This window comes from Hippoglossus stenolepis, chromosome 23 (assembly GCF_022539355.2).
Source record: "Hippoglossus stenolepis isolate QCI-W04-F060 chromosome 23, HSTE1.2, whole genome shotgun sequence".
Taxonomy (NCBI): Eukaryota; Metazoa; Chordata; class Actinopteri; order Pleuronectiformes; family Pleuronectidae; genus Hippoglossus; species Hippoglossus stenolepis.
The window spans coordinates 3,478,437-3,502,230 of record NC_061505.1 but is presented as its reverse complement, the minus strand read 5'-3'; the positions used below and the strand labels follow the sequence as shown (position 1 = coordinate 3,502,230).

Here is a 23,794-nt window from a genome sequence, read left to right as displayed (position 1 = left end):
AATCTGTAATTCTCTAAAACAGCAGCTCATTTACGTCCATGTCCGTCAAGACTCTTCAATACATCTGTTTTATATTTCCTGATAACATAACTTTGAATTCTTCAGTTATGGCCTAAAACGTGCTTCGTGAGGTTGCAGTAACCTTAACCTTTGACCTTTAACCACCAAATTGTAATCGTATCATGTTTGAGTCCACAGGAGCAAAAAGTGCACAAATCAACGTCACTGACGCAAGAAAGACAGACGAGTCTGATTCGTTGGATCCAACTGTTTAATGGCGTCTTCATGACACAGTGGATCTGTGCCTACATGAGGTGAGCAGCATAAAGACGGAGCCCGAACGGAGGAGGCGGTCTTCAGCTGTGCTGGCTGTGTCTCTGGCAGATATAGCGCAACCTGCTGGAGCAGTGAATGTCGTTGAGGCGTCCGTCGCTGTGGAGATGTGCGCAGTCCTCGTCTCCAGGACCTAAATTGTGACCGGTCCAACTGTCCGGCTGACCAGGTCTCCACCGTCTGGAAACACACAGGTGGGTTTGTGTTACTCCTTTTAAAACAATGTTATAAAAACCTCTACTGTCTTAGAAATCGCTTGTAATGTTTGTGTTGTTTTCCAACTGAAGACATTCCCTGTGATTTTGTATCTAGAAGTTAAATGTTAAATACTTTTCATTTTCTATCTCTGAAATGTCCCCATTTTGGAAAAAGATCGTCATATTCCTGAAATAAGACAAATGTTCAGCCCACCTCCGGTTCATGACGTACGGGGTCTGGTTGACCCACTCCCAGTGTCCTTCTCTCTCATCGGTCAGACCTATCCAGTAGAAGGCACCCCTGCTCTGCGAGGTCACAAAGTCCTGGACCAGAGAGACATAGACACAGAAATACATGAACTCTGTCGCAATGTTGGTAAATGTGTCCAACAAGGACCTGTGCTCGGTCTACTGCTAAAGCTAAACATAAACAATATGACACGATCTTTCGTGTCAGGCCTGAAGTTACAGTCTAACTTTACACATTTTAAGCTTTTTATTTAAAAGTTGTTTTTTTAAACAGCGACTCGTTGTCTAAACCAGCTCCGACAGACAGACAGGCTGTCTCACCCACTCCTCGTCAGTGGTGAGTATGACCAGGTGAGATTCGTGTCCGTTGCACCAGTCTCTCGCAGCGTGCCACGTCATAGACGTCTTGCTGAAGAGATAACAGGAGGTCTGGAAAAAATCCCAACCCAGAGGACAACAGCCTTCTACGTGTGAACCTGAGAGACACACAGAGAGGCTTCACATTTAGACGCCAAAGTGACATGTTTGGAAAAAGTCCAAAATGGGGGGGGGGGCATTTGAAGTGTTTCAGAATTTGAGGAGAGTAAAGATAGAAGTGTGGTCGGTGTGGGTTTACTGTTGTTGATGAAGCGTTCGAGGGAACATTTCAGTGCAGTGACCGTCCTAGTGAGAGCGTCCAGAGTCGAGAGCTGCATCAGGGCCTCTGACACTGAGCAAACACACACAGACACACAATACAAACACAACGTTATCATGAGGGATTATTAATGTTGCTGTTGGAGGAATGACCGATCTGCAGTGTGTGAGACACCTGACGTCAGCTGGTCCTTGTTGTTCTCCACAGAAAACTTTAGCCGGCGAACGTCTGCGGCCGCGTCTGGAGGAAGAGAAGAAGAACCCTACTGTCCATCATCACCTCTGACATCATCACCTCTGACATCATCACCTCTGACATCATCACCTCTGACATCATCACCTCTGACATCCCCTCCTCTGACCGACAGAACGACGGCAGGTGTGTTACCTGCACTGAGCTGCCCAGCCACGACCACGGATTCAGTCATATTCGAAACCCTTTTCTCCACAGACCACAATCGATTTGACGTCGCCGTGTCTGAACAGGAACAAAAATCGACATGTTGTTTTTTCCCATATGCTAACTCTACATCGAGAGTGTGTGTGTGTGTGTGTGTGTGTGTGTGTGTGTGTGTGTGTGTGTGTGTGCGTGCTCACTGCTAGCTCCCAGTGCTATGATCAGAACCAGGATGACTGTCGCTGTCAGGGCAGGGTACAACCAACGTCTGAACCTGGAGACACCTGAGAAATAGGCAGGTCGAGGCTCTGACACACAGACAGGTAGAGAGAGAGGTGGAGACGGATGGACAGACGGACTCTTTTTATTTTATATTCAGAAAGGTGAACAGTTTCTTCATACTTCAGCCACATGTGTAGACAGACAGTTGGACAGACAGACAGACAGTTGGACAGACAGACACGTACCTTTGTTCCAGAACGAGCTGTTGTCCTCTTCACCGTTGTCATGGTATTCAGTAGTCATGGCGATGTCTCCCCACCTCGTGTGTCTTCTTTCTTCTTCCTTCTTCTTTCTTCTTCCTTCTTCTTTCCGATGAAGCCTGACAAACTGTTACAGTCCAAACACCAGCCGAAGGGTCATTGACCAGCAAACGCACTTTGAACAGGAAAACACAGTGTGTGTGTGTGTGTGTGTGTGTGTGTGTGTGTGTGTGTGTGTGTGTGTGTGAGAGAGTGAGTGTGTGTGTGCCATTTTGAAGCCTCAGTTTGACATTTTGTCCACCGCCATCATGTTATCTTTGAAAACAGAAGTAACCATATTTGATATCGGTATCCAGGCCCCAACACATACGGTGCTTTATGATCTATTTGACTCTAAATAGACCATAATTTACAAAATGAACATCCTGCTGTGTTGAAGAAGACTTGAAACTAGAGATTGACAGAGAAAAACACATTGTGTTTCTAATGTGAAGCAGCAGCAGGAGATTTTCCGGGTCAGACTCGTTCACAACAACAGGAGCATGTGGGGAACATTCAGGCGAAGAGGCGGAGGAATCTCCTCGTCTTTCCAAGTTGACAGCTTTGTGTACTCCACTACATTTTGTACAAAAGGAAGAAACACACTTCTTTTCCGAACTGTTTATTATAACGTCAGACATATTTGGTTATGGTTTATATTTGGTTCTGACAGCAGCTCTTCACTGTTTTCTACTTCAGATAATTTAATGTTTTTTATCTGTTTTATCTGTGTGGGCGCAGCCGGGGCGGAGCCGGGGCGGTTTGCTCAGGGGTCACCGATGAGCTTTTGGCAGATGTACCACATCTGATGGGAGCAGTGCCGGTCGTTGAGGCGGCCGTCCATGTGCAGGTGAGCACAGTCTTCGTCTCCGGGCCCGAAGCCGTGATCGGTCCAGTTGTCAGGCTGACCGGGTCTCCACCGTCTGGAAACCACATGACACACAACAATCTGTGGACACGTATCATACTCTATATATGTTTGCCTGAATGTTGTGAATGTAAATGCAGCAGTTGTTGCTGTTGTCAGAGAAACTCAAACTGAAGGTGTACCTGCGTTCCATGGAGTACGGAGTCTGGTCCACCCACTCCCACGTACCAGTTCTCCAATCACTCAGACCCACCCAGAAAAATTCAGGAGCTGCGTGACGGGTCACGAAGTCCTGGACAGAGACAAAGTTTCTATAACCAACAATATAAAGTCTGTCTTTACGCAGAAGACACCGTAGTTTGTGTGAGTATCTCCAGTAGAGACCAGGTCGTCTTCAGGTTACTGTCTCACTTACATGACTTCAAAACCAGCCTGTGGTCACATCTGTTACGACGCAGCCTCAGTTCAATCAATCAATCATCAATCACATTTTATATGTGTAGCCCATGTTCACTAACCAGTTTGTTTCATACGGATTAACAAGGTGCGGCATCCTCTGCCCTTAACAGGCAGATGGATGGACTTACCCAGTCCCTGTCAGAGGAGAGGATGACCAGGTGAGATTCATGTTCCTCACACCAGACTCTGGACTCATTCCAGGACAAACGGGAACGGCTGAAGAAATAACAACTAAAGCCAGAGAGTTTCCAATCCAGAGGACAACAACCGTCCAACCCTGAGCCTGCGAGACAGACAGATCCACAGACAGGTCCACAGACAGAGCCACAGACAGGTACATGGGTGTGAGTATGTGTCTTCTGCAGTCATATGTTAATAATATGATTAATGGACGTACTGTTGTTGATGATTTGTTCGAGGGAACATTTGATCGAAGTAAGACTCCTGCTCAGAGAGTCAATGACCGACAGCTGCTTCAACGCCTCCGACACTGACACACACACACACACACACACACACACACACACACACACACACACACACACACACACACACACACACACACACTTAGTTAGCTAACAGTCAGTAATGAAACATTCACTCTGCACGGCTTCCTGTCATGTGATCGGGAGTTTCACAGTTGGACTATACAATCTTTAACCAGGAGAAACCCCCGACTATGTCTGGTCACCTCGTCCTGCTCTGATTGGCCGTAGTTGTTGCTTACTCGTCTAGATATTCAGCTGCTGGAAATCTAGTCAGAGGAGGTGGCGTGTCAGCAAGCATCAGGAAGAACTCTGAAGTGTGAACAAATACAGACGTGATTACCTGAGGTCAGCTGGTCCTCCACAGTAGAATGCAGCAGCTGAACTTCTTTAGCAGTTTCTGGAACAGAGCACAGGAAACTGTCAGCATGTTGCTACGGTTACACAGTGACCGTTCATTAGTTTTTATCCTCAACTTTTAACTCATCTGTTTCAAGACTCTTTACCAGATTTCACACGACCAGTTCACACTTGAACTCACATTAAGCAGCTCAAAAACAGGTTTTCAATGGAGAAGCATCCAAAGATTTTTAAAACTTGTTGTGTGTGTGTGTGTGTGTGTGTGTGTGTGTGTGTGTGTGTGTGTGTGTGTGTGTGTGTGTGTGTGTGTGTGTGTGTGTGTGTGTGTGTGTGTGTGTGTGTGTGTGTGTGTGTGTCAGTCACCTTGAGCGTTCTGCAGTGAGGCACGAAATGACTCAATAACGTTGCTCAGGTTGGAAACTCTCTTCTCCACAGACCACAGACGATTTGACGTCTTCACATCTGATAACACACACACACACGATAATTATTCCACAAAAAGAAAAACTAAATCAGATTCATTCAGATTCTTTATACATCTTACTTGTATTTCCTGCAAAATTGACATGATCATTTCATTTATACACTTAATTAATGTGTGTGTGTGCTCACTGGTAGCTCCCAGTGTTATGATCAGAACCAGGATGACTGTCACTGCCAGAGCAGGAACCATCCAACGTCTGAACCTGGAGACACCTGAGACAGAGACAGGCTGAGGCTCTGACAGACAGACAGGTAGAGAGAGAGACAGTTGATCACTGCATCAGTCAGGTCGTTGTTTTGTGTTTCAGGGTTTTTCCAGTGAAACATACCTTTAATCCAGTGGACGCTGTCGTCTTCTTCCTTCATGGGCAGGTGACATGTCATCGTCTCTGTCTTTTTAAGATGAATCATATTTACGTTTCTTCACTTGTTGAAGTTGGATGAAGAAGAATCGAGTTGTTTTCTGAAGACTTTTCTTCTTCTCTTTTTATATGAACACGTCCAGTCATCACTGTGTGTGTGTGTGTGTGTGTGTGTGTGTGTGCCATTTTGAAGCCTCAGTTTGACATTTTGTCCACCGCCATCATGTTATCTTTGAAAACAGAAGTAACCATATTTGATATCGGTATCCAGGCCCCAACACATACGGTGCTTTATGATCTATTTGACCATAATTTACAAAATGAACATCCTGCTGTGTTGAAGAAGACTTGAAACTAGAGATTGACAGAGAAAAACACATTGTGTTTCTAATGTGAAGCAGCAGCAGGAGATTTTCCGGGTCAGACTCGTTCACAACAACAGGAGCATGTGGGGAACATTCAGGCGAAGAGGCGGAGGAATCTCCTCGTCTTTCCAAGTTGACAGCTTTGTGTACTCCACTACATTTTGTACAAAAGGAAGAAACACACTTCTTTTCCGAACTGTTTATTATAACGTCAGACATATTTGGTTCTGGTTTATATTTGGTTCTGACAGCAGCTCGACACTGTTTTCTACTTCAGATAATTTAATTCCGCGTGTGGGCGGAGCCGGGCGGAGCCGGGCGGTTTGCTCAGGGGTAACCGCTGAGCTTTTGGCAAATGTACCGCAGCTGTTGGGAGCAGTGCAGGTCGTTGAGCAGGCCGTCAATGTAAAGCTGAGCACAGTCTTCTTCTCCGGGCCCGAGGCCGTGATTGGTCCAGTTGTCAGGCTGACCGAGTCCCCACCGTCTGGAAACCACATGACACACAACAATCTGTGGACACGTATCATACTCTATATATGTTTGCCTGAATGTTGTGAATGTAAATGCAGCAGTTGTTGCTGTTGTTGTCAGAGAAACTCAAACTGAAGGTATACCTGCGTTCCATGGAGTACGGAGTCTGGTCCACCCACTCCCACGTACCAGTTCTCCAATCACTCAGACCCACCCAGAATGTTGCAGGCACTGTGTGACGGTTCACGAAGTCCTGGACAGAGACAAAGTTTCTATAACCAACAATATAAAGTCTGTCTTTACGCAGAAGACACCGTAGTTTGTGTGAGTATCTCCAGTAGAGACCAGGTCGTCTTCAGGTTACTGTCTCACTTACATGACTTCAAAACCAGCCTGTGGTCACATCTGTTACGACGCAGCCTCAGTTCAATCAATCAATCATCAATCACATTTTATATGTGTAGCCCATGTTCACTAACCAGTTTGTTTCATATGGATTAACAAGGTGCGGCATCCTCTGCCCTTGACAGGCAGATGGATGGACTTACCCAGTCCCTGTCAGAGGAGAGGATGACCAGGTGAGATTCATGTTCCTCACACCAGACTCTGGACTCATTCCAGGACAAACGGGAACGGCTGAAGAAATAACAACTAAAGCCAGAGAGTTTCCAATCCAGAGGACAACAACCGTCCAACCCTGAGCCTGCGAGACAGACAGATCCACAGACAGGTCCACAGACAGGTCCACAGACAGAGCCACAGACAGGTACATGGGTGTGAGTATGTGTCTTCTGCAGTCATATGTTAATAATATGATTAATGGACGTACCGTTGTTGATGATTTGTTCGAGGAACATTTGATCGAAGTAAGACTCCTGCTCAGAGAGTCAATGACCGACAGCTGCTTCAACGCCTCCGACACTGACACACACACACACACACACACACACACACACACACACACACACACACACACACACACACACACACACACTTAGTTAGCGAACAGTCAGAAATGAAACATTCACTCTGCACGGCTTCCTGTCATGTGATCGGGAGTTTCACAGTCGGACTATACAATCTTTAACCAGGAGAAACCCCCGACTATGTCTGGTCACCTCGTCCTGCTCTGATTGGCAGCAGTTGTTGCTTACTCGTCTAGATATTCAGCTGCTGGAAATCTAGTCAGAGGAGGTGGCGTGTCAGCAAGCATCAGGAAGAACTCTGAAGTGTGAACAAATACAGACGTGATTACCTGAGGTCAGCTGGTCCTCCACAGTAGAATGCAGCAGCTGAACTTCTTTAGCAGTTTCTGGAACAGAGCACAGGAAACTGTCAGCATGTTGCTACGGTTACACAGCGACCGTTCATTAGTTTTTATCCCTCAACTTTTAACTCATCTGTTTCAAGACTCTTTACCAGATTTCACACGATCAGTTCACACTTGAACTCACATTAAGCAGCTCAAAAACAGGTTTTCAATGGAGAAGCATCCAAAAAGATTTTTTAAAACTGTGTGTGTGTGTGTGTGTGTGTGTGTGTGTGTGTGTGTGTGTGTGTGTGTGTGTGTGTGTGTGTGTGTGTGTGTGTGTGTGTGTGTGTGTGTGTGTGTGTGTCAGTCACCTTGAGCGTTCTGCAGTGAGGCACGAAATGACTCAATAACGTTGCTCAGGTTGGAAACTCTCTTCTCCACAGACCACAGACGATTTGACGTCTTCACATCTGATAACACACACACACGATAATTATTCCACAAAAAGAAAAACTAAATCAGATTCATTCAGATTCTTTATACATCTTACTTGTATTTCCTGCAAAATTGACATGATCATTTCATTTATACATTTAATTAATGTGTGTGTGTGCTCACTGGTAGCTCCCAGTGTTGTGATCAGAACCAGGGTGACTGTCACTGCCAGAGCAGGAACCATCCAACGTCTGAACCTGGAGACACCTGAGACAGAGACAGGCTGAGGCTCTGACAGACAGACAGTTGATCACTCCATCAGTCAGGTCGTTGTTTTGTGTTTCAGGGTTTTTCCAGTGAAACATACCTTTAATCCAGTGGACGCTGTCGTCTTGTTCCTTCATGGGCAGGTGACATGTCATCGTCTCTGTCTTTTTAAGATGAATCATATTTACGTTTCTTCACTTGTTGAAGTTGGATGAAGAAGAATCGGGTTGTTTTCTGAGGACTTCTTCTTCTCTTCTTTTATATGAACACGTCCAGTCATCACTGTGTGTGTGTGTGCGTGTGCGCGTGTGTGCCATTTTGAAGCCTCAGTTTGACATTTTGTCCACCGCCATCATGTTATCTTTGAAAACAGAAGTGACCATATTTGATATCGGTATCAGGCCCCAACACATACGGTGCTTTATGATCTATTTGACCATAATTTACAAAATGAACATCCTGCTGTGTTGAAGAAGGCTTGAAACTAGAGATTGACAGAGAAAAACACATTGTGTTTCTAATGTGAAGCAGCAGCAGGAGATTTTCCGGGTCAGACTCGTTCACAACAACAGGAGCATGTGGGGAACATTCAGGCGAAGAGGCGGAGGAATCTCCTCGTCTTTCCAAGTTGACAGCTTTGTGTACTCCACTACATTTTGTAAAAAGGAAGAAACACACTTCTTTTCCAAACTGTTTATTATAACGTCAGACATATTTGGTTCTGGTTTATATTTGGTTCTGACAGCAGCTCGTCACTGTTTTCTACTTCAGATAATTTAATTCCGCGTGTGGGCGGAGCCGGGCGGAGCCGGGCGGTTTGCTCAGGGGTAACCGCTGAGCTTTTGGCAGATGTACCGCAGCTGTTGGGAGCAGTGCAGGTCGTTGAGCAGGCCGTCAATGTAAAGCTGAGCACAGTCTTCTTCTCCGGGCCCGAGGCCGTGATCGGTCCAGTTGTCAGGCTGACCGAGTCCCCACCGTCTGGAAACCACATGACACACAACAATCTGTGGACACGTATCATACTCTATATATGTTTGCCTGAATGTTGTGAATGTAAATGCAGCAGTTGTTGCTGTTGTTGTCAGAGAAACTCAAACTGAAGGTGTACCTGCGTTCCATGGAGTACGGAGTCTGGTCCACCCACTCCCACGTACCAGTTCTCCAATCACTCAGACCCACCCAGAATGTTGCAGGCACTGTGTGACGGTTCACGAAGTCCTGGACAGAGACAAAGTTTCTATAACCAACAATATAAAGTCTGTCTTTACGCAGAAGACACCGTAGTTTGTGTGAGTATCTCCAGTAGAGACCAGGTCGTCTTCAGGTTACTGTCTCACTTACATGACTTCAAAACCAGCCTGTGGTCACATCTGTTACGACGCAGCCTCAGTTCAATCAATCAATCATCAATCACATTTTATATGTGTAGCCCATGTTCACTAACCAGTTTGTTTCATATGGATTAACAAGGTGCGGCATCCTCTGCCCTTGACAGGCAGATGGATGGACTTACCCAGTCCCTGTCAGAGGAGAGGATGACCAGGTGAGATTCATGTTCCTCACACCAGACTCTGGACTCATTCCAGGACAAACGGGAACGGCTGAAGAAATAACAACTAAAGCCAGAGAATTTCCAATCCAGAGGACAACAACCGTCCAACCCTGAGCCTGCGAGACAGACAGATCCACAGACAGGTCCACAGACAGGTCCACAGACAGGTCCACAGACAGAGCCACAGACAGAGCCACAGACAGGTACATGGGTGTGAGTATGTGTCTTCTGCAGTCATATGTTAATAATATGATTAATGGACGTACTGTTGTTGATGATTTGTTCGAGGGAACATTTGATCGAAGTAAGACTCCTGCTCAGAGAGTCAATGACCGACAGCTGCTTCAACGCCTCCGACACTGACGCACACACACACACACACACACACACACACACACACACACACACACACACACACACACACACACACACACACGCACACACTTAGTTAGCGAACAGTCAGAAATGAAAAATTCACTCTGCACGGCTTCCTGTCATGTGATCGGGAGTTTCACAGTCGGACTATACAATCTTTAACCAGGAGAAACCCCCGACTATGTCTGGTCACCTCGTCCTGCTCTGATTGGCCGTAGTTGTTGCTTACTCGTCTAAATATTCAGCTGCTGGAAATCTAGTCAGAGGAGGTGGCGTGTCAGCAAGCATCAGGAAGAACTCTGAAGTGTGAACAAATACAGACGTGATTACCTGAGGTCAGCTGGTCCTCCACAGTAGAATGCAGCAGCTGAACTTCTTTAGCAGTTTCTGGAACAGAGCACAGGAAACTGTCAGCATGTTGCTACGGTTACACAGCGACCGTTCATTAGTTTTTATCCCTCAACTTTTAACTCATCTGTTTCAAGACTCTTTACCAGATTTCACACGATCAGTTCACACTTGAACTCACATTAAGCAGCTCAAAAACAGGTTTTCAATGGAGAAGCATCCAAAAAGATTTTTTAAAACTGTGTGTGTGTGTGTGTGTGTGTGTGTGTGTGTGTGTGTGTGTGTGTGTGTGTGTGTGTGTGTGTGTGTGTGTGTGTGTGTGTGTGTGTGTGTGTGTCAGTCACCTTGAGCGTTCTGCAGTGAGGCACGAAATGACTCAATAACGTTGCTCAGGTTGGAAACTCTCTTCTCCACAGACCACAGACGATTTGACGTCTTCACATCTGATAACACACACACACACGATAATTATTCCACAAAAAGAAAAACTAAATCAGATTCATTCAGATTCTTTATACATCTTACTTGTATTTCCTGCAAAATTGACATGATCATTTCATTTATACATTTAATTAATGTGTGTGTGTGCTCACTGGTAGCTCCCAGTGTTATGATCAGAACCAGGGTGACTGTCACTGCCAGAGCAGGAACCATCCAACGTCTGAACCTGGAGACACCTGAGACAGAGACAGGCTGAGGCTCTGACAGACAGACAGTTGATCACTCCATCAGTCAGGTCGTTGTTTTGTGTTTCAGGGTTTTTCCAGTGAAACATACCTTTAATCCAGAGGACGCTGTCGTCTTCTTCCTTCATGGGCAGGTGACATGTCATCGTCTCTGTCTTTTTAAGATGAATCATATTTACGTTTCTTCACTTGTTGAAGTTGGATGAAGAAGAATCGGGTTGTTTTCTGAGGACTTCTTCTTCTCTTCTTTTATATGAACACGTCCAGTCATCACTGTGTGTGTGTGTGCGTGTGCGCGTGTGTGCCATTTTGAAGCCTCAGTTTGACATTTTGTCCACCGCCATCATGTTATCTTTGAAAACAGAAGTGACCATATTTGATATCGGTATCCAGGCCCCAACACATACGGTGCTTTATGATCTATTTGACCATAATTTACAAAATGAACATCCTGCTGTGTTGAAGAAGACTTGAAACTCGAGATTGACAGAGAAAAACACATTGTGTTTCTAATGTGAAGCAGCAGCAGGAGATTTTCCGGGTCAGACTCGTTCACAACAACAGGAGCATGTGGGGAACATTCAGGCGAAGAGGCGGAGGAATCTCCTCGTCTTTCCAAGTTGACAGCTTTGTGTACTCCACTACATTTTGTACAAAAGGAAGAAACACACTTCTTTTCCAAACTGTTTATTATAACGTCAGACATATTTGGTTCTGGTTTATATTTGGTTCTGACAGCAGCTCGTCACTGTTTTCTACTTCAGATAATTTAATGTTTTTTATCTGTTTTATCTGTGTGGGTGGAGCCGGGCGGTTTGCTCAGGGGTCACCGATGAGCTTTTGGCAGATGTACCGCATCTGATGGGAGCAGTGCAGGTCGTTGAGGCGGCCATCAATGTAAAGCTGAGCACAGTCTTCTTCTCCGGGCCCGAGGCCGTGATTGGTCCAGTTGTCAGGCTGACCGGGTCCCCACCGTCTGGAAACCACATGACACACAACAATCTGTGGACACGTATCATACTCTATATATGTTTGCCTGAATGTTGTGAATGTATTGCTTTAATGTAAATGCAGCAGTTGTTGCTGTTGTTGTCAGAGAAACTCAAACTGAAGGTATACCTGCGTTCCATGGAGTACGGAGTCTGGTCCACCCACTCCCACGTACCAGTTCTCCAATCACTCAGACCCACCCAGAATGTTGCAGGCACTGCGTTACGGTTCACGAAGTCCTGGACAGAGACAAAGTTTCTATAACCAACAATATAAAGTCTGTCTTTACGCAGAAGACACCGTAGTTTGTGTGAGTATCTCCAGTAGAGACCAGGTCGTCTTCAGGTTACTGTCTCACTTACATGACTTCAAAACCAGCCTGTGGTCACATCTGTTACGACGCAGCCTCAGTTCAATCAATCAATCATCAATCACATTTTATATGTGTAGCCCATGTTCACTAACCAGTTTGTTTCATATGGATTAACAAGGTGCGTCATCCTCTGCCCTTAACAGGCAGATGGATGGACTTACCCAGTCCCTGTCAGAGGAGAGGATGACCAGGTGAGATTCATGTTCCTCACACCAGACTCTGGACTCATTCCAGGACAAACGGGAACGGCTGAAGAAATAACAACTAAAGCCAGAGAGTTTCCAATCCAGAGGACAACAACCATCCAACCCTGAGCCTGCGAGACAGACAGATCCACAGACAGATCCACAGACAGATCCACAGACAGGTCCACAGACAGGTACATGGGTGTGAGTATGTGTCTTCTGCAGTCATATGTTAATAATATGATTAATGGACGTACCGTTGTTGATGATTTGTCCGAGGGAACATTTGATCGAAGTAAGACTCCTGCTCAGAGAGTCAATGACCGACAGCTGCTTCAACGCCTCCGACACTGACGCACACACACACACACACACACACACACACACACACACACACACACACACACACACACACACACACACACACACACACACAATGAAAAATTCACTCCTGTCATGTGATCGGGAGTTTCACAGTCGGACTATACAATCTTTAACCAGGAGAAACCCCCGACTATGTCTGGTCACCTCGTCCTGCTCTGATTGGCCGTAGTTGTTGCTTACTCGTCTAGATATTCAGCTGCTGGAAATCTAGTCAGAGGAGGTGGCGTGTCAGCAAGCATCAGGAAGAACTCTGAAGTGTGAACAAATACAGACGTGATTACCTGAGGTCAGCTGGTCCTCCACAGTAGAATGCAGCAGCTGAACTTCTTTAGCAGTTTCTGGAACAGAGCACAGGAAACTGTCAGCATGTTGCTACGGTTACACAGCGACCGTTCATTAGTTTTTATCCCTCAACTTTTAACTCATCTGTTTCAAGACTCTTTACCAGATTTCACACGATCAGTTCACACTTGAACTCACATTAAGCAGCTCAAAAACAAAAAGATTTTTTAAAACCATTAATGGCAATAAATAATTAACTCAACCCACTTTGTCTTAACTTGACCGTAGTTGAATAATTTAAATCGCAACGGACGTTTGTGTTTTTCACATTAATTGTTTTCTACTCCTGGCACGAATGGAACCATACATGACCCATGTGTGTGTGTGTGTGTGTGTGTGTGTGTGTGTGTGTGTGTGTGTGTGTGTGTGTGTGTGTGTGTGTGTGTGTGTGTGTGTGTCAGTCACCTTGAGCGTTCTGCAGTGAGGCGCTAAGTGACTCAATAACGTTGCTCAGGTTGGAAACTCTCTTCTCCACAGACCACAGACGATTTGACGTATTCACATCTGATAACACACACACACACGATAATTAACAGATTCATTCAGATTCTTTATACATCTTACTTGTATTTCCTGCAAAATTGACATGATCATTTAATTTATACATTTAATTAATGTGTGTGTGTGCTCACTGGTAGCTCCCAGTGTTATGATCAGAACCAGGATGACTGTCACTGTCAGAGCAGGAACCATCCAACGTCTGAACCTGGAGACACCTGAGACAGAGACAGGCTGAGGCTCTGACAGACAGACAGGTAGAGAGAGAGACAGTTGATCACTGCATCAGTCAGGTCGTTGTTTTGTGTTTAAGGGTTTTTCCAGTGAAACATACCTTTAATCCAGTGGACGCTTTCCTCTTCTTCCTTCATGCGCAGGTGACATGTCATCGTCTCTGTCTCTTTAAGATGAATCATATTTAAGTTTCTTCACTTGTTGAAGTTGGATGAAGAAGAATCGAGTGGTTTTCTGAAGACTTTTCTTCTTCTCTTCTTTTATATGAACACGTCCAGTCATCACTTCACTAAAATTGCATAGCTTTTCTCGTTTCTGCATCTTTAGTTTCCTATAAATTTTTGTAATTTATCAACACTTCCTGTTTAATGTGATACTGAAACTTCCTCAATTTAACCATCATGAGAATCTTTGTGTTTTCTGAGAACTAACAAGTTCACGAGCTCAAATTAAATGTTTGATATAAAGTGACCGCTGCTACTCCAGAGCCCCGCCCACAAGGTGGTGGTAAAATTGAATCTGGATGAGCACAGCATATATATATATATATATATGTGTGTGTGTAGATATACATTTACATATATATATTTCAGAAACACAACTGTAAAGTAATATGATATGATAATCCATCAGCATCCAAAATACAGAAGCTCTCTTTTAATTTTTATTTATTTACTTTTCTCACAGCTGCAGTTCAGTTTCCTGTCAGGTGACACGCGTGTTGTGATGTCACACCTGTCCACTGGGCCCTCATGATGTCAGAGGTCACCCCTCTGTGAGGTCATCACTGAAGTGGAGGAGGATGGCGGTGATGAAGAGGTCGCTGTCCAGTCGCAGCTCCTCGAGCTTGTGGTCTTCATCAGGGACGTTGTTTTCACTGAGCGTCCTGCTCATGTCCAGACTTACTCCTTCATGTTTCCAGCTGTAGCTACGGGCGTGAGAGTTGTAGCGTAGGTAACGCTGGAGGATCTCGTCCAGAGTCTCCTCTGAACACACCTGAGGAGCAACGCAGGAAAATCAGGTCGAAATCAGGTCGAAACAAACTGTATAAACTTCAGTACTCTAATACTTTACTTCAGTCAAACCCAATGAGCAGTGAAAGTAACTGATATCTGTTTCTACCTGTTTCCTGCTGCTTTCAATCTTTGTGCTAAGCTAGGCTAAGCTCAGACCCATTACCCAGAATGCACCTCGTGTGATCAGTTCACCTGCAGCTGCTGCTCCTGTGACGTCTGCACGTTGATGACTCGTATCCACCTGGCTTTAGTCGTCAGCAGTCCCACCTCGTAGCGTCGATCCTTCCACCAGGGCTCGCCAAAGTCGTTGGCCCAATCGGAGCGAGGGCCGGCTGGGGAGACGTGCACGAAGCGCCCCCTGGGGGTGTAGTACCTCACACAGTTAGTCAGTGGATCCACATGTTTCAGGATCTGAGGACAGAGGACAGACACATGCAGGTAAATCCAGCAGAGAAAATTACCAAGTACTTTTACTCAAGTGAAAGTAATCGAGTATTTCTATGTTCTGATACTTTATACTTTTGTTATGAGACGAGCAGGGGAGATGATTGCCTGCACTTTTAAATATGTCTGGTGTTTGCAGTGCCACATTTGACTTAGCTATACCTGAGACACCTGAGACAGAGACAGGCTGAGGCTCTGACAGACAGACAGGTAGAGAGAGAGACAGTTGATCACTGCATCAGTCAGGTCGTTGTTTTGTGTTTCAGGGTTTTTCCAGTGAAACATATCTTTAATCCAGTGGACGCTGTCGTCTTGTTCCTTCATGGGCAGGTGACATGTCATCGTCTCTGTCTCTTTAAGATGAATCATATTTACATTTCTTCACTTGTTGAAGTTGGATGAAGAAGAATCGGGTGGTTTTCTAAAGACTTTTCTTCTTCTCTTCTTTTATATGAACACGTCCAGTCATCAGTGTGTGTGTGTGTGTGTGTGTGTGTGTGTGTGTGTGTGTGTGTGTGCGTGTGTGTGTGTGTGTGCGTGCGCGTGCGTGCCATTTTGAAGCCTCAGTTTGACATTTTGTCCACCGCCATCATGTTATCTTTGAAAACAGAAGTGACCATATTTGATATCGGTATCCAGGCCCCCACACATACAGTGCTTTATGATCTATTTGACCATAATTTACAAAATGAACATTCTGCTGTGTTGAAGAAGACTTGAAACTCGAGATTGACAGAGAAAAACACATTGTGTTTCTAATGTGAAGCAGCAGCAGGAGATTTTCCGGGTCAGACTCGTTCACAACAACAGGAGCATGTGGGGAACATTCAGGCGAAGAGGCGGAGGAATCTCCTCGCCTTTCCAAGTTGACAGCTTTGTGTACTCCACTACATTTTGTACAAAAGGAAGAAACACACTTCTTTTCCAAACTGTTTATTATAACGTCAGACATATTTGGTTCTGGTTTATATTTGGTTCTGACAGCAGCTCTTCACTGTTTTCTACTTCAGATAATTTAATGTTTTTTTATCTGTGAACACGCGTGTGGGCGGAGCCGGGGCGGTTTGCTCAGGGGTCACCGATGAGCTTTTGGCAGATGTACCGCATCTGATTGGAGCAGTGCAGGTCGTTGAGGCGGCCGTCAATGTGCAGGTGAGCACAGTCTTCGTCTCCGTGCCCGAGGCCGTGATCGGTCCAGTTGTCAGGCTGACCGGGTCCCCACCGTCTGGAAACCACATGACACATGATCATACTCTATATATGTTTGCCTGAATGTTGTGAATGTATTGCTTTAATGTAAATGCAGCAGTTGTTGCTGTTGTCAGAGAAACTCAAACTGAAGGTGTACCTGCGTTCCATGGAGTACGGAGTCTGGTCCACCCACTCCCACGTACCAGTTCTCCAATCACTCAGACCCACCCAGAAAAATTCAGGAGCTGCGTGACGGGTCACGAAGTCCTGGACAGAGACAAAGTTTCTATAACCAACAATATAAAGTCTGTCTTTACGCAGAAGACACCGTAGTTTGTGTGAGTATCTCCAGTAGAGACCAGGTCGTCTTCAGGTTACTGTCTCACTTACATGACTTCAAAACCAGCCTGTGGTCACATCTGTTACGACGCAGCCTCAGTTCAATCAATCAATCATCAATCACATTTTATATGTGTAGCCCATGTTCACTAACCAGTTTGTTTCATACGGATTAACAAGGTGCGGCATCCTCTGCCCTTAACAGGCAGATGGATGGACTTACCCAGTCCCTGTCAGAGGAGAGGATGACCAGGTGAGATTCATGTTCCTCACACCAGACTCTGGACTCATTCCAGGACAAACGGGAACGGCTGAAGAAATAACAACTAAAGCCAGAGAGTTTCCAATCCAGAGGACAACAACCGTCCAACCCTGAGCCTGCGAGACAGACAGATCCACAGACAGGTCCACAGACAGGTTCACAGACAGGTACATGGGTGTGAGTATGTGTCTTCTGCAGTCATATGTTAATAATATGATTAATGGACGTACCGTTGTTGATGATTTGTTCGAGGGAACCTTTGATCGAAGTAAGACTCTTGCTCAGAGAGTCAATGACCGACAGCTGCTTCAACGCCTCCGACACTGACACACACACACACACACACACACACACCACACAACACACTACACACACACACACACACACACACACACACACACACACACACTTAGTTAGCTAACAGTCAGTAATGAAACATTCACTCTGCACGGCTTCCTGTCATGTGATCGGGAGTTTCACAGTTGGACTATACAATCTTTAACCAGGAGAAACCCCCGACTATGTCTGGTCACCTCGTCCTGCTCTGATTGGCAGTAGTTGTTGCTTACTCGTCTAGATATTCAGCTGCTGGAAATCTAGTCAGAGGAGGTGGCGTGTCAGCAAGCATCAGGAAGAACTCTGAAGTGTGAACAAATACAGACGTGATTACCTGAGGTCAGCTGGTCCTCCACAGTAGAATGCAGCAGCTGAACTTCTTTAGCAGTTTCTGGAACAGAGCACAGGAAACTGTCAGCATGTTGCTACGGTTACACAGTGACCGTTCATTAGTTTTTATCCCTCAACTTTTAACTCATCTGTTTCAAGACTCTTTACCAGATTTCACACGATCAGTTCACACTTGAACTCACATTAAGCAGCTCAAAAACAGGTTTTCAATGGAGAAGCATCCAAAAATATTTTTTAAAACTGTGTGTGTGTGTGTGTGTGTGTGTGTGTGTGTGTGTGTGTGTGTGTGTGTGTGTGTGTCAGTCACCTTGAGCGTTCTGCAGTGAGGCACGAAATGACTCAATAACGTTGCTCAGGTTGGAAACTCTCTTCTCCACAGACCACAGATGATTTGACGTCTTCACATCTGATAACACACACACACGATAATTAACAGATTCATTCAGATTCTTTATACATCTTACTTGTATTTCCTGCAAAATTGACATGATCATTTCATTTATACACTTAATTAATGTGTGTGTGTGCTCACTGGTAGCTCCCAGTGTTATGATCAGAACCAGGATGACTGTCACTGTCAGAGCAGGAACCATCCAACGTCTGAACCTGGAGACACCTGAGACAGAGACAGGCTGAGGCTCTGACAGACAGACAGGTAGAGAGAGAGACAGTTGATCACTCCATCAGTCAGGTCGTTGTTTTGTGTTTCAGGGTTTTTCCACTGAAACATACCTTTAATCCAGTGGACGCTTTCCTCTTCTTCCTTCATGCGCAGGTGACATGTCATCGTCTCTGTCTCTTTAAAATGAATCATATTTACGTTTCTTCACTTGTTGAAGTTGGATGAAGAAGAATCGGGTTGTTTTCTGAGGACTTTTCTTCTTCTCTTCTTTTATATGAACACGTCCAGTCATCACTTCACTAAAATTGCATAGCTTTTCTCGTTTCTGCATCTTTAGTTTCCTATAAATTTTTGTAATTTATCAACACTTCCTGTTTAATGTGATACTGAAACTTCCTCAATTTAACCATCATGAGAATCTTTGTGTTTTCTGAGAACTAACAAGTTCACGACCTCAAATTAAATGTTTGATATAAAGTGACCGTCCAGAGCCCCGCCCACAAGGTGGTGGTAAAATTGAATCTGGATGAGCACAGCATATATATATATATATATGTGTGTGTGTAGATATACATTTACATATATATATTTCAGAAACACAACTGTAAAATAATATGATATGATAATCAATCAGCATCCAAAATACAGAAGCTCTCTTTTAATTTTTATTTATTTACTTTTCTCACAGCTGCAGTTCAGTTTCCTGTCAGGTGACACGCGTGTTGTGATGTCACACCTGTCCACTGGGCCCTCATGATGTCAGAGGTCACCCCTCTGTGAGGTCATCACTGAAGTGGAGGAGGATGGCGGTGATGAAGAGGTCGCTGTCCAGTCGCAGCTCCTCGAGCTTGTGGTCTTCATCAGGGACGTTGTTTTCACTGAGCGTCCTGCTCATGTCCAGACTTACTCCTTCATGTTTCCAGCTGTAGCTACGGGCGTGAGAGTTGTAGCGTAGGTAACGCTGGAGGATCTCGTCCAGAGTCTCCTCTGAACACACCTGAGGAGCAACGCAGGAAAATCAGGTCGAAATCAGGTCGAAACAAACTGTATAAACTTCAGTACTCTAATACTTTACTTCAGTCAAACCCAATGAGCAGTGAAAGTAACTGATATCTGTTTCTACCTGTTTCCTGCTGCTTTCAATCTTTGTGCTAAGCTAGGCTAAGCTCAGACCCATTACCCAGAATGCACCTCGTGTGATCAGTTCACCTGCAGCTGCTGCTCCTGTGACGTCTGCACGTTGATGACTCGTATCCACCTGGCTTTAGTCGTCAGCAGTCCCACCTCGTAGCGTCGATCCTTCCACCAGGGCTCGCCAAAGTCGTTGGCCCAATCGGAGCGAGGGCCGGCTGGGGAGACGTGCACGAAGCGCCCCCTGGGGGTGTAGTACCTCACACAGTTAGTCAGTGGATCCACATGTTTCAGGATCTGAGGACAGAGGACAGACACATGCAGGTAAATCCAGCAGAGAAAATTACCAAGTACTTTTACTCAAGTGAAAGTAATCGAGTATTTCTATGTTCTGATACTTTATACTTTTGTTATGAGACGAGCAGGGGAGATGATTGCCTGCACTTTTAAATATGTCTGGTGTTTGCAGTGCCACATTTGACTTTGCATGTTTTCATTCTTTTTTGTTTGAGTGTAGTCAGGTTCAGTCTGCAGTGCATTAGGACACTCCCACAGGGGAAGGCGGGGCTTAAGACTCCTCCCCAGCACAGGAGTCCGGTATTTTCAATCTGTAATCAAAGTAAACTGATCGATGGCTGTTTCTATAAATCACATCAGCGCGGCTCAGTGGATGGACTGTGGAGAACGCTGAGCTAGAAAACTGTGAACCTTTGGCCAAGACTTTCGCTGATCTGAGGAGGAAGATCAGCCAGAGAGCGACTCCTCCCTCCAGCTGAGCATCCTCTTCCTGTTGAATATTTGAACTTGTGGAGTTGGGTTTTATTTCCCCTTTTTAAGTTGAGCAACTCGAGGCAGATCCATAGGAGCTCTTAACTAAGAGCACAGTTTGGAAATAAATAAAAGGCCTAAAACTCCCTCTGTGGTGTTGTGGTGATTTTATATGTGGTTGCTCTATTGACCTTTTTTTTATTTTTTATTGAAATTACACTGCATCTCCAATTTTAACACTTTTATTCGACTTCATGTCGTACTGCACCTTTTACTGCTTTTATCTGACTGTTCAGAAAAAAGATTTGATTTTAAATAAATTATCAAATATTAAACGGTGTGAAGGTAAAACTGCTTATTTTCATCTGGGCAGATTCCTTTGTCCTTGTTCCATAGAAAATATTTCACCTCTAAACTTTCACACAGCTTCATTTAACGAAACTTCAAATGATAAAATATTTGATTAAAACAAATCAATCATCAGAACTGTTTTTTTCTTCTTTAAATCATGTGACCTCCTGACCCCTCAGGTTTATCTGGGGACCCGTCAGAGGGGCCCGGCCCCCGTGTGGGAAAATACAGGGGACTCTTTGGCTGTGACTTTGCTGCTGATGTGTTTTATCACCCACGTCTTTGGTTTCAGGGTCGAACCAGCTGCTGATGTCACTTCCTGCAGACTCCATAATGGGTAAGAGCAGAACGTCGCCTGCACAGACACACACACATGTTCATCAGTCACATTTTAAATCTGATTTATTATTAATGTTTAAATATAAATCAGACAAAAATATAAAACTGAACCTTCAAACAAAAGAGCTGAAATGTGTTATAAACAGTCATTGATCATCTTGTACATTCACTGATGGTTTTTACATACAGTTACTGATTGTCTCTATGTAAGTATTTTATAGACTGAATAAATAAAGTACAAACTTTTTTATTTTTTTATTTATTCCTATTCTACATTTATTTATGTACTTGTGTGTTTTAATGTTAAATCTTTATGTGTAACTAGAGTAAAGTACTCCTGTGGTTTCCGGTTTCCTAACTTACTATATTACAGCCTAAACTCCATTAGCTTTATTCAAACATCACACATACATGAATGCACTGTTTTCATAAGAAACTGTGACCTATGCCCTAGAAAGAATTCAAGCAGCTGCCACTAGGTTCTGAAGGACAGATAGGAAAGGCGTTGTTTTGTCTAGAAAATGCGCATGCTTACACACACAGAACATACAGCCGATAACGCAGGAACAAGGTTTCTCACTCCAATGAACAACAACACCATATCTGCAAAACTACTGAAGACCCACAAGGCTTCAGCTGAAGGCCTGTCTGTAAAACATGAAACCAAACACTGTCAGAATGTGAAGATTTTCCCAGCTACTGTCAGAGGAGGGGCGAACCTCATCATTCGCAGACTCCAGGGCCAAGAGGATGGGACCATGGCTGCACACCAGCAAGGGAGAGCCAAGGTCTGAACCACGGTGACTCCCCCTCGTTATTGACCAATGAAGTTATACCTACTATTATAAGTACTGTACCCGTCGTCTGTTCGGGGCGACTCTTGACTACCCCGTGCTACTAGAAAGCCGAGGCTGTGTATTGAGTGCCCATAGCTATGTGCACATAGGTATGCTGTACCTTTTCATTGCTTCTGAATAAATACTTGTTGAACCAAACCGAGACCGGCTCTTCTCATATCTCAGGATAAAAGAAAGACATCGGTAAAAGACATTACCCACCTTTGTTCTGGGTCATCAGGGGTGTCAGGTCACAGACTTTACCCAGGAACGACACCCACAGGTCGTCGGCGGTGTTGTGAGCAGAGACTTCAGCAGAAGTGAAGAACTTTTGTCTGCTCATGTTTAGAAAAACACTTCTGCGCCGGTGTTGCCACGTTACTATGGCAACGTTACTATGGCAACAAGGAGGTGGAGCAGGGGCGGGGCCTAAAGACATAAAATAAAAACATAAATTAAAGAAACCTGCATGAATAAAAAACCTAGGTCATTAATAAACGACAGCAACGACAGTGTGAAGGCATCAAAGTTTAATGATTTGCCAAAAAAGAGGGATTTGTATATAGGAGATATAACAAATCTCCTAGATACAGAGGAGATTTGTCCAATCAGCCAGTTTTTCCAATCTCCTATTCCTCAAGGCTCCATCATTAGCAAAGAGTCCGCCCAATATCACCCTGAACTTGAGAGAACACATCATTAATCATAATGGAAAACAATATTAGACTAATGACACTGCCCTGAGGAGCACCATTTCCCACCACATACCTTCTTGATAAAGCTGTCCCAATTCTCACTTGAATAAGCATATCAAATATAAAGTCTCTGATCCAATTATATGTCCATCTACTGTGTCTTCTTCGTTCCCTGTTTTCCATTAAGACATATCAAAGACCGTCAAGGTGTCTTTGATGTTACAGCAATCTAAGTCTGTATAAATGCAAATAAAGCGATAATAGATTAAAGGCTTGATGGATTAAAGTCAATGCCTCTGACCTTGTCTTGTAGAAAACAAACGCCTTGACCTCTACGCTGGGAAAGAATCCCTGTGTTTCAAAATAAAATCAAAACACTGAACTGAATATTGACAGACTAATGTTTTAGATAGAAAAAACTTAATTCTGCTGTTTTATGTTTTATCCAACTTTAGCTTAACCTGCTATTTATAATAATTTAATTTTCTTAATTCATTTTATCTAAATGTTTTTGTTTTATTCTATGCGTGGATTGTTCTATATAAATAACTATAAGCTGTTGTTGGACATTAATAACAAATGGAATGAAATGTGCAACAATCTTTTAAAGGTCCCTCTTTCTCTCTCTAACTTGACTTTTTTCATTTCAGTATTGACTATCACATTATTCATTAATGTAGTTTCTTTAATAAAATCGAGTTTATTAAGTGATAAACCGCAGTTTAATGACTTAATAAAGTAGAGTTGACGAAGTGAGCCTCTCTCTCTCTCTCTCTCTCTCTCTCTCTCTCTCTCTCTCTCTCTCACACGTGGCAAACTTTAACTTTCTCGGTTTTTCACGAACTTTCTGCCATCTCGGTCCTCTCGTTTCCATTTGTCCTCCGCTGATTGGCTCGTCCGAGGCCGCTTCGACGCGCTGATTGCTCGGCATACCCGTCACTCAAGCGAGTTCCTCTTCCCATTGGCTGCTCCTCGGAAGTGGGGCGGGCTCAGGTTTTTTTCCTCG

The 23,794-nt window shown here is 44.4% G+C and overlaps 8 protein-coding genes across 10 annotated transcripts; all 8 read right to left on the bottom strand.

Moving 5' to 3' along the window:
• Positions 1 to 253: 253 nt before the first annotated feature.
• On the bottom strand, positions 254 to 2,550 carry LOC118102981 (C-type lectin domain family 10 member A-like). Its single transcript, XM_047338811.1, has 8 exons — positions 2,280 to 2,550; positions 2,013 to 2,120; positions 1,804 to 1,893; positions 1,591 to 1,656; positions 1,396 to 1,488; positions 1,101 to 1,255; positions 745 to 854; positions 254 to 513 (listed from the first exon to the last, which is right to left on the bottom strand). The coding sequence occupies exons 1-8, from the start codon at positions 2,335 to 2,337 to the stop codon at positions 357 to 359; spliced, it is 837 nt and encodes a 278-aa protein (XP_047194767.1). The 5' UTR covers positions 2,338 to 2,550; the 3' UTR covers positions 254 to 356.
• A 389-nt stretch (positions 2,551 to 2,939) lies between these two features.
• On the bottom strand, positions 2,940 to 5,448 carry LOC124851333 (C-type lectin domain family 10 member A-like). Its single transcript, XM_047338809.1, has 8 exons — positions 5,318 to 5,448; positions 5,118 to 5,225; positions 4,869 to 4,967; positions 4,489 to 4,545; positions 4,058 to 4,150; positions 3,789 to 3,943; positions 3,384 to 3,493; positions 2,940 to 3,256 (listed from the first exon to the last, which is right to left on the bottom strand). The coding sequence occupies exons 1-8, from the start codon at positions 5,397 to 5,399 to the stop codon at positions 3,100 to 3,102; spliced, it is 861 nt and encodes a 286-aa protein (XP_047194765.1). The 5' UTR covers positions 5,400 to 5,448; the 3' UTR covers positions 2,940 to 3,099.
• Positions 5,449 to 5,899: 451 nt separating this feature from the next.
• LOC124851335 (C-type lectin domain family 10 member A-like) lies at positions 5,900 to 8,447 on the bottom strand. The gene is given in 9 exon segments (XM_047338812.1): positions 5,900 to 6,199; positions 6,330 to 6,439; positions 6,735 to 6,889; positions 7,016 to 7,039; positions 7,042 to 7,107; positions 7,442 to 7,498; positions 7,810 to 7,908; positions 8,057 to 8,140; positions 8,241 to 8,447. Coding segments are annotated over 9 exon segments (834 nt in total). The 5' UTR covers positions 8,323 to 8,447; the 3' UTR covers positions 5,900 to 6,042.
• Positions 8,448 to 8,818: 371 nt separating this feature from the next.
• LOC124851334 (C-type lectin domain family 10 member A-like) lies at positions 8,819 to 11,421 on the bottom strand. Its single transcript, XM_047338810.1, has 8 exons — positions 11,193 to 11,421; positions 11,009 to 11,116; positions 10,760 to 10,858; positions 10,398 to 10,454; positions 9,959 to 10,051; positions 9,654 to 9,808; positions 9,249 to 9,358; positions 8,819 to 9,118 (listed from the first exon to the last, which is right to left on the bottom strand). The coding sequence occupies exons 1-8, from the start codon at positions 11,272 to 11,274 to the stop codon at positions 8,962 to 8,964; spliced, it is 861 nt and encodes a 286-aa protein (XP_047194766.1). The 5' UTR covers positions 11,275 to 11,421; the 3' UTR covers positions 8,819 to 8,961.
• Positions 11,422 to 11,772: 351 nt separating this feature from the next.
• Positions 11,773 to 14,403, bottom strand: LOC124851332 (C-type lectin domain family 10 member A-like). Its single transcript, XM_047338808.1, has 8 exons — positions 14,208 to 14,403; positions 14,008 to 14,115; positions 13,781 to 13,879; positions 13,315 to 13,371; positions 12,907 to 12,999; positions 12,626 to 12,780; positions 12,221 to 12,330; positions 11,773 to 12,077 (listed from the first exon to the last, which is right to left on the bottom strand). The coding sequence occupies exons 1-8, from the start codon at positions 14,287 to 14,289 to the stop codon at positions 11,921 to 11,923; spliced, it is 861 nt and encodes a 286-aa protein (XP_047194764.1). The 5' UTR covers positions 14,290 to 14,403; the 3' UTR covers positions 11,773 to 11,920.
• A 355-nt stretch (positions 14,404 to 14,758) lies between these two features.
• Positions 14,759 to 15,909, bottom strand: LOC118102980 (cytochrome b5 domain-containing protein 1-like). The gene is made up of 3 exons (XM_047338983.1): positions 15,802 to 15,909; positions 15,316 to 15,534; positions 14,759 to 15,103 (listed from the first exon to the last, which is right to left on the bottom strand). Exons 1-3 carry the CDS (start codon positions 15,907 to 15,909, stop codon positions 14,873 to 14,875), a joined length of 558 nt encoding a protein of 185 aa, XP_047194939.1. The 3' UTR covers positions 14,759 to 14,872.
• A 575-nt stretch (positions 15,910 to 16,484) lies between these two features.
• Positions 16,485 to 18,964, bottom strand: LOC118102929 (C-type lectin domain family 10 member A). Its single transcript, XM_035149552.2, has 8 exons — positions 18,779 to 18,964; positions 18,579 to 18,686; positions 18,354 to 18,452; positions 18,030 to 18,086; positions 17,590 to 17,682; positions 17,321 to 17,475; positions 16,916 to 17,025; positions 16,485 to 16,792 (listed from the first exon to the last, which is right to left on the bottom strand). The coding sequence occupies exons 1-8, from the start codon at positions 18,858 to 18,860 to the stop codon at positions 16,636 to 16,638; spliced, it is 861 nt and encodes a 286-aa protein (XP_035005443.2). The 5' UTR covers positions 18,861 to 18,964; the 3' UTR covers positions 16,485 to 16,635.
• A 356-nt stretch (positions 18,965 to 19,320) lies between these two features.
• Positions 19,321 to 23,745, bottom strand: LOC118102931 (cytochrome b5 domain-containing protein 1). 3 transcript variants are annotated; one of them, XM_035149554.2, is made up of 5 exons: positions 23,633 to 23,738; positions 22,316 to 22,522; positions 21,197 to 21,273; positions 19,878 to 20,096; positions 19,321 to 19,665 (listed from the first exon to the last, which is right to left on the bottom strand). In XM_035149554.2, the coding sequence occupies exons 1-5, from the start codon at positions 23,640 to 23,642 to the stop codon at positions 19,435 to 19,437; spliced, it is 744 nt and encodes a 247-aa protein (XP_035005445.1). In that variant the 5' UTR covers positions 23,643 to 23,738; the 3' UTR covers positions 19,321 to 19,434. The 3 variants fall into 3 exon arrangements, 2 of the variants coding, with proteins under 2 accessions (XP_035005445.1, XP_035005446.1); XM_035149555.2 differs by lacking the exon at positions 23,633 to 23,738 and adding an exon at positions 22,862 to 22,939; XR_007032379.1 differs by having other exon boundaries at positions 19,524 to 19,665; positions 19,792 to 20,096; positions 23,633 to 23,745.
• Positions 23,746 to 23,794: the final 49 nt, after the last annotated feature.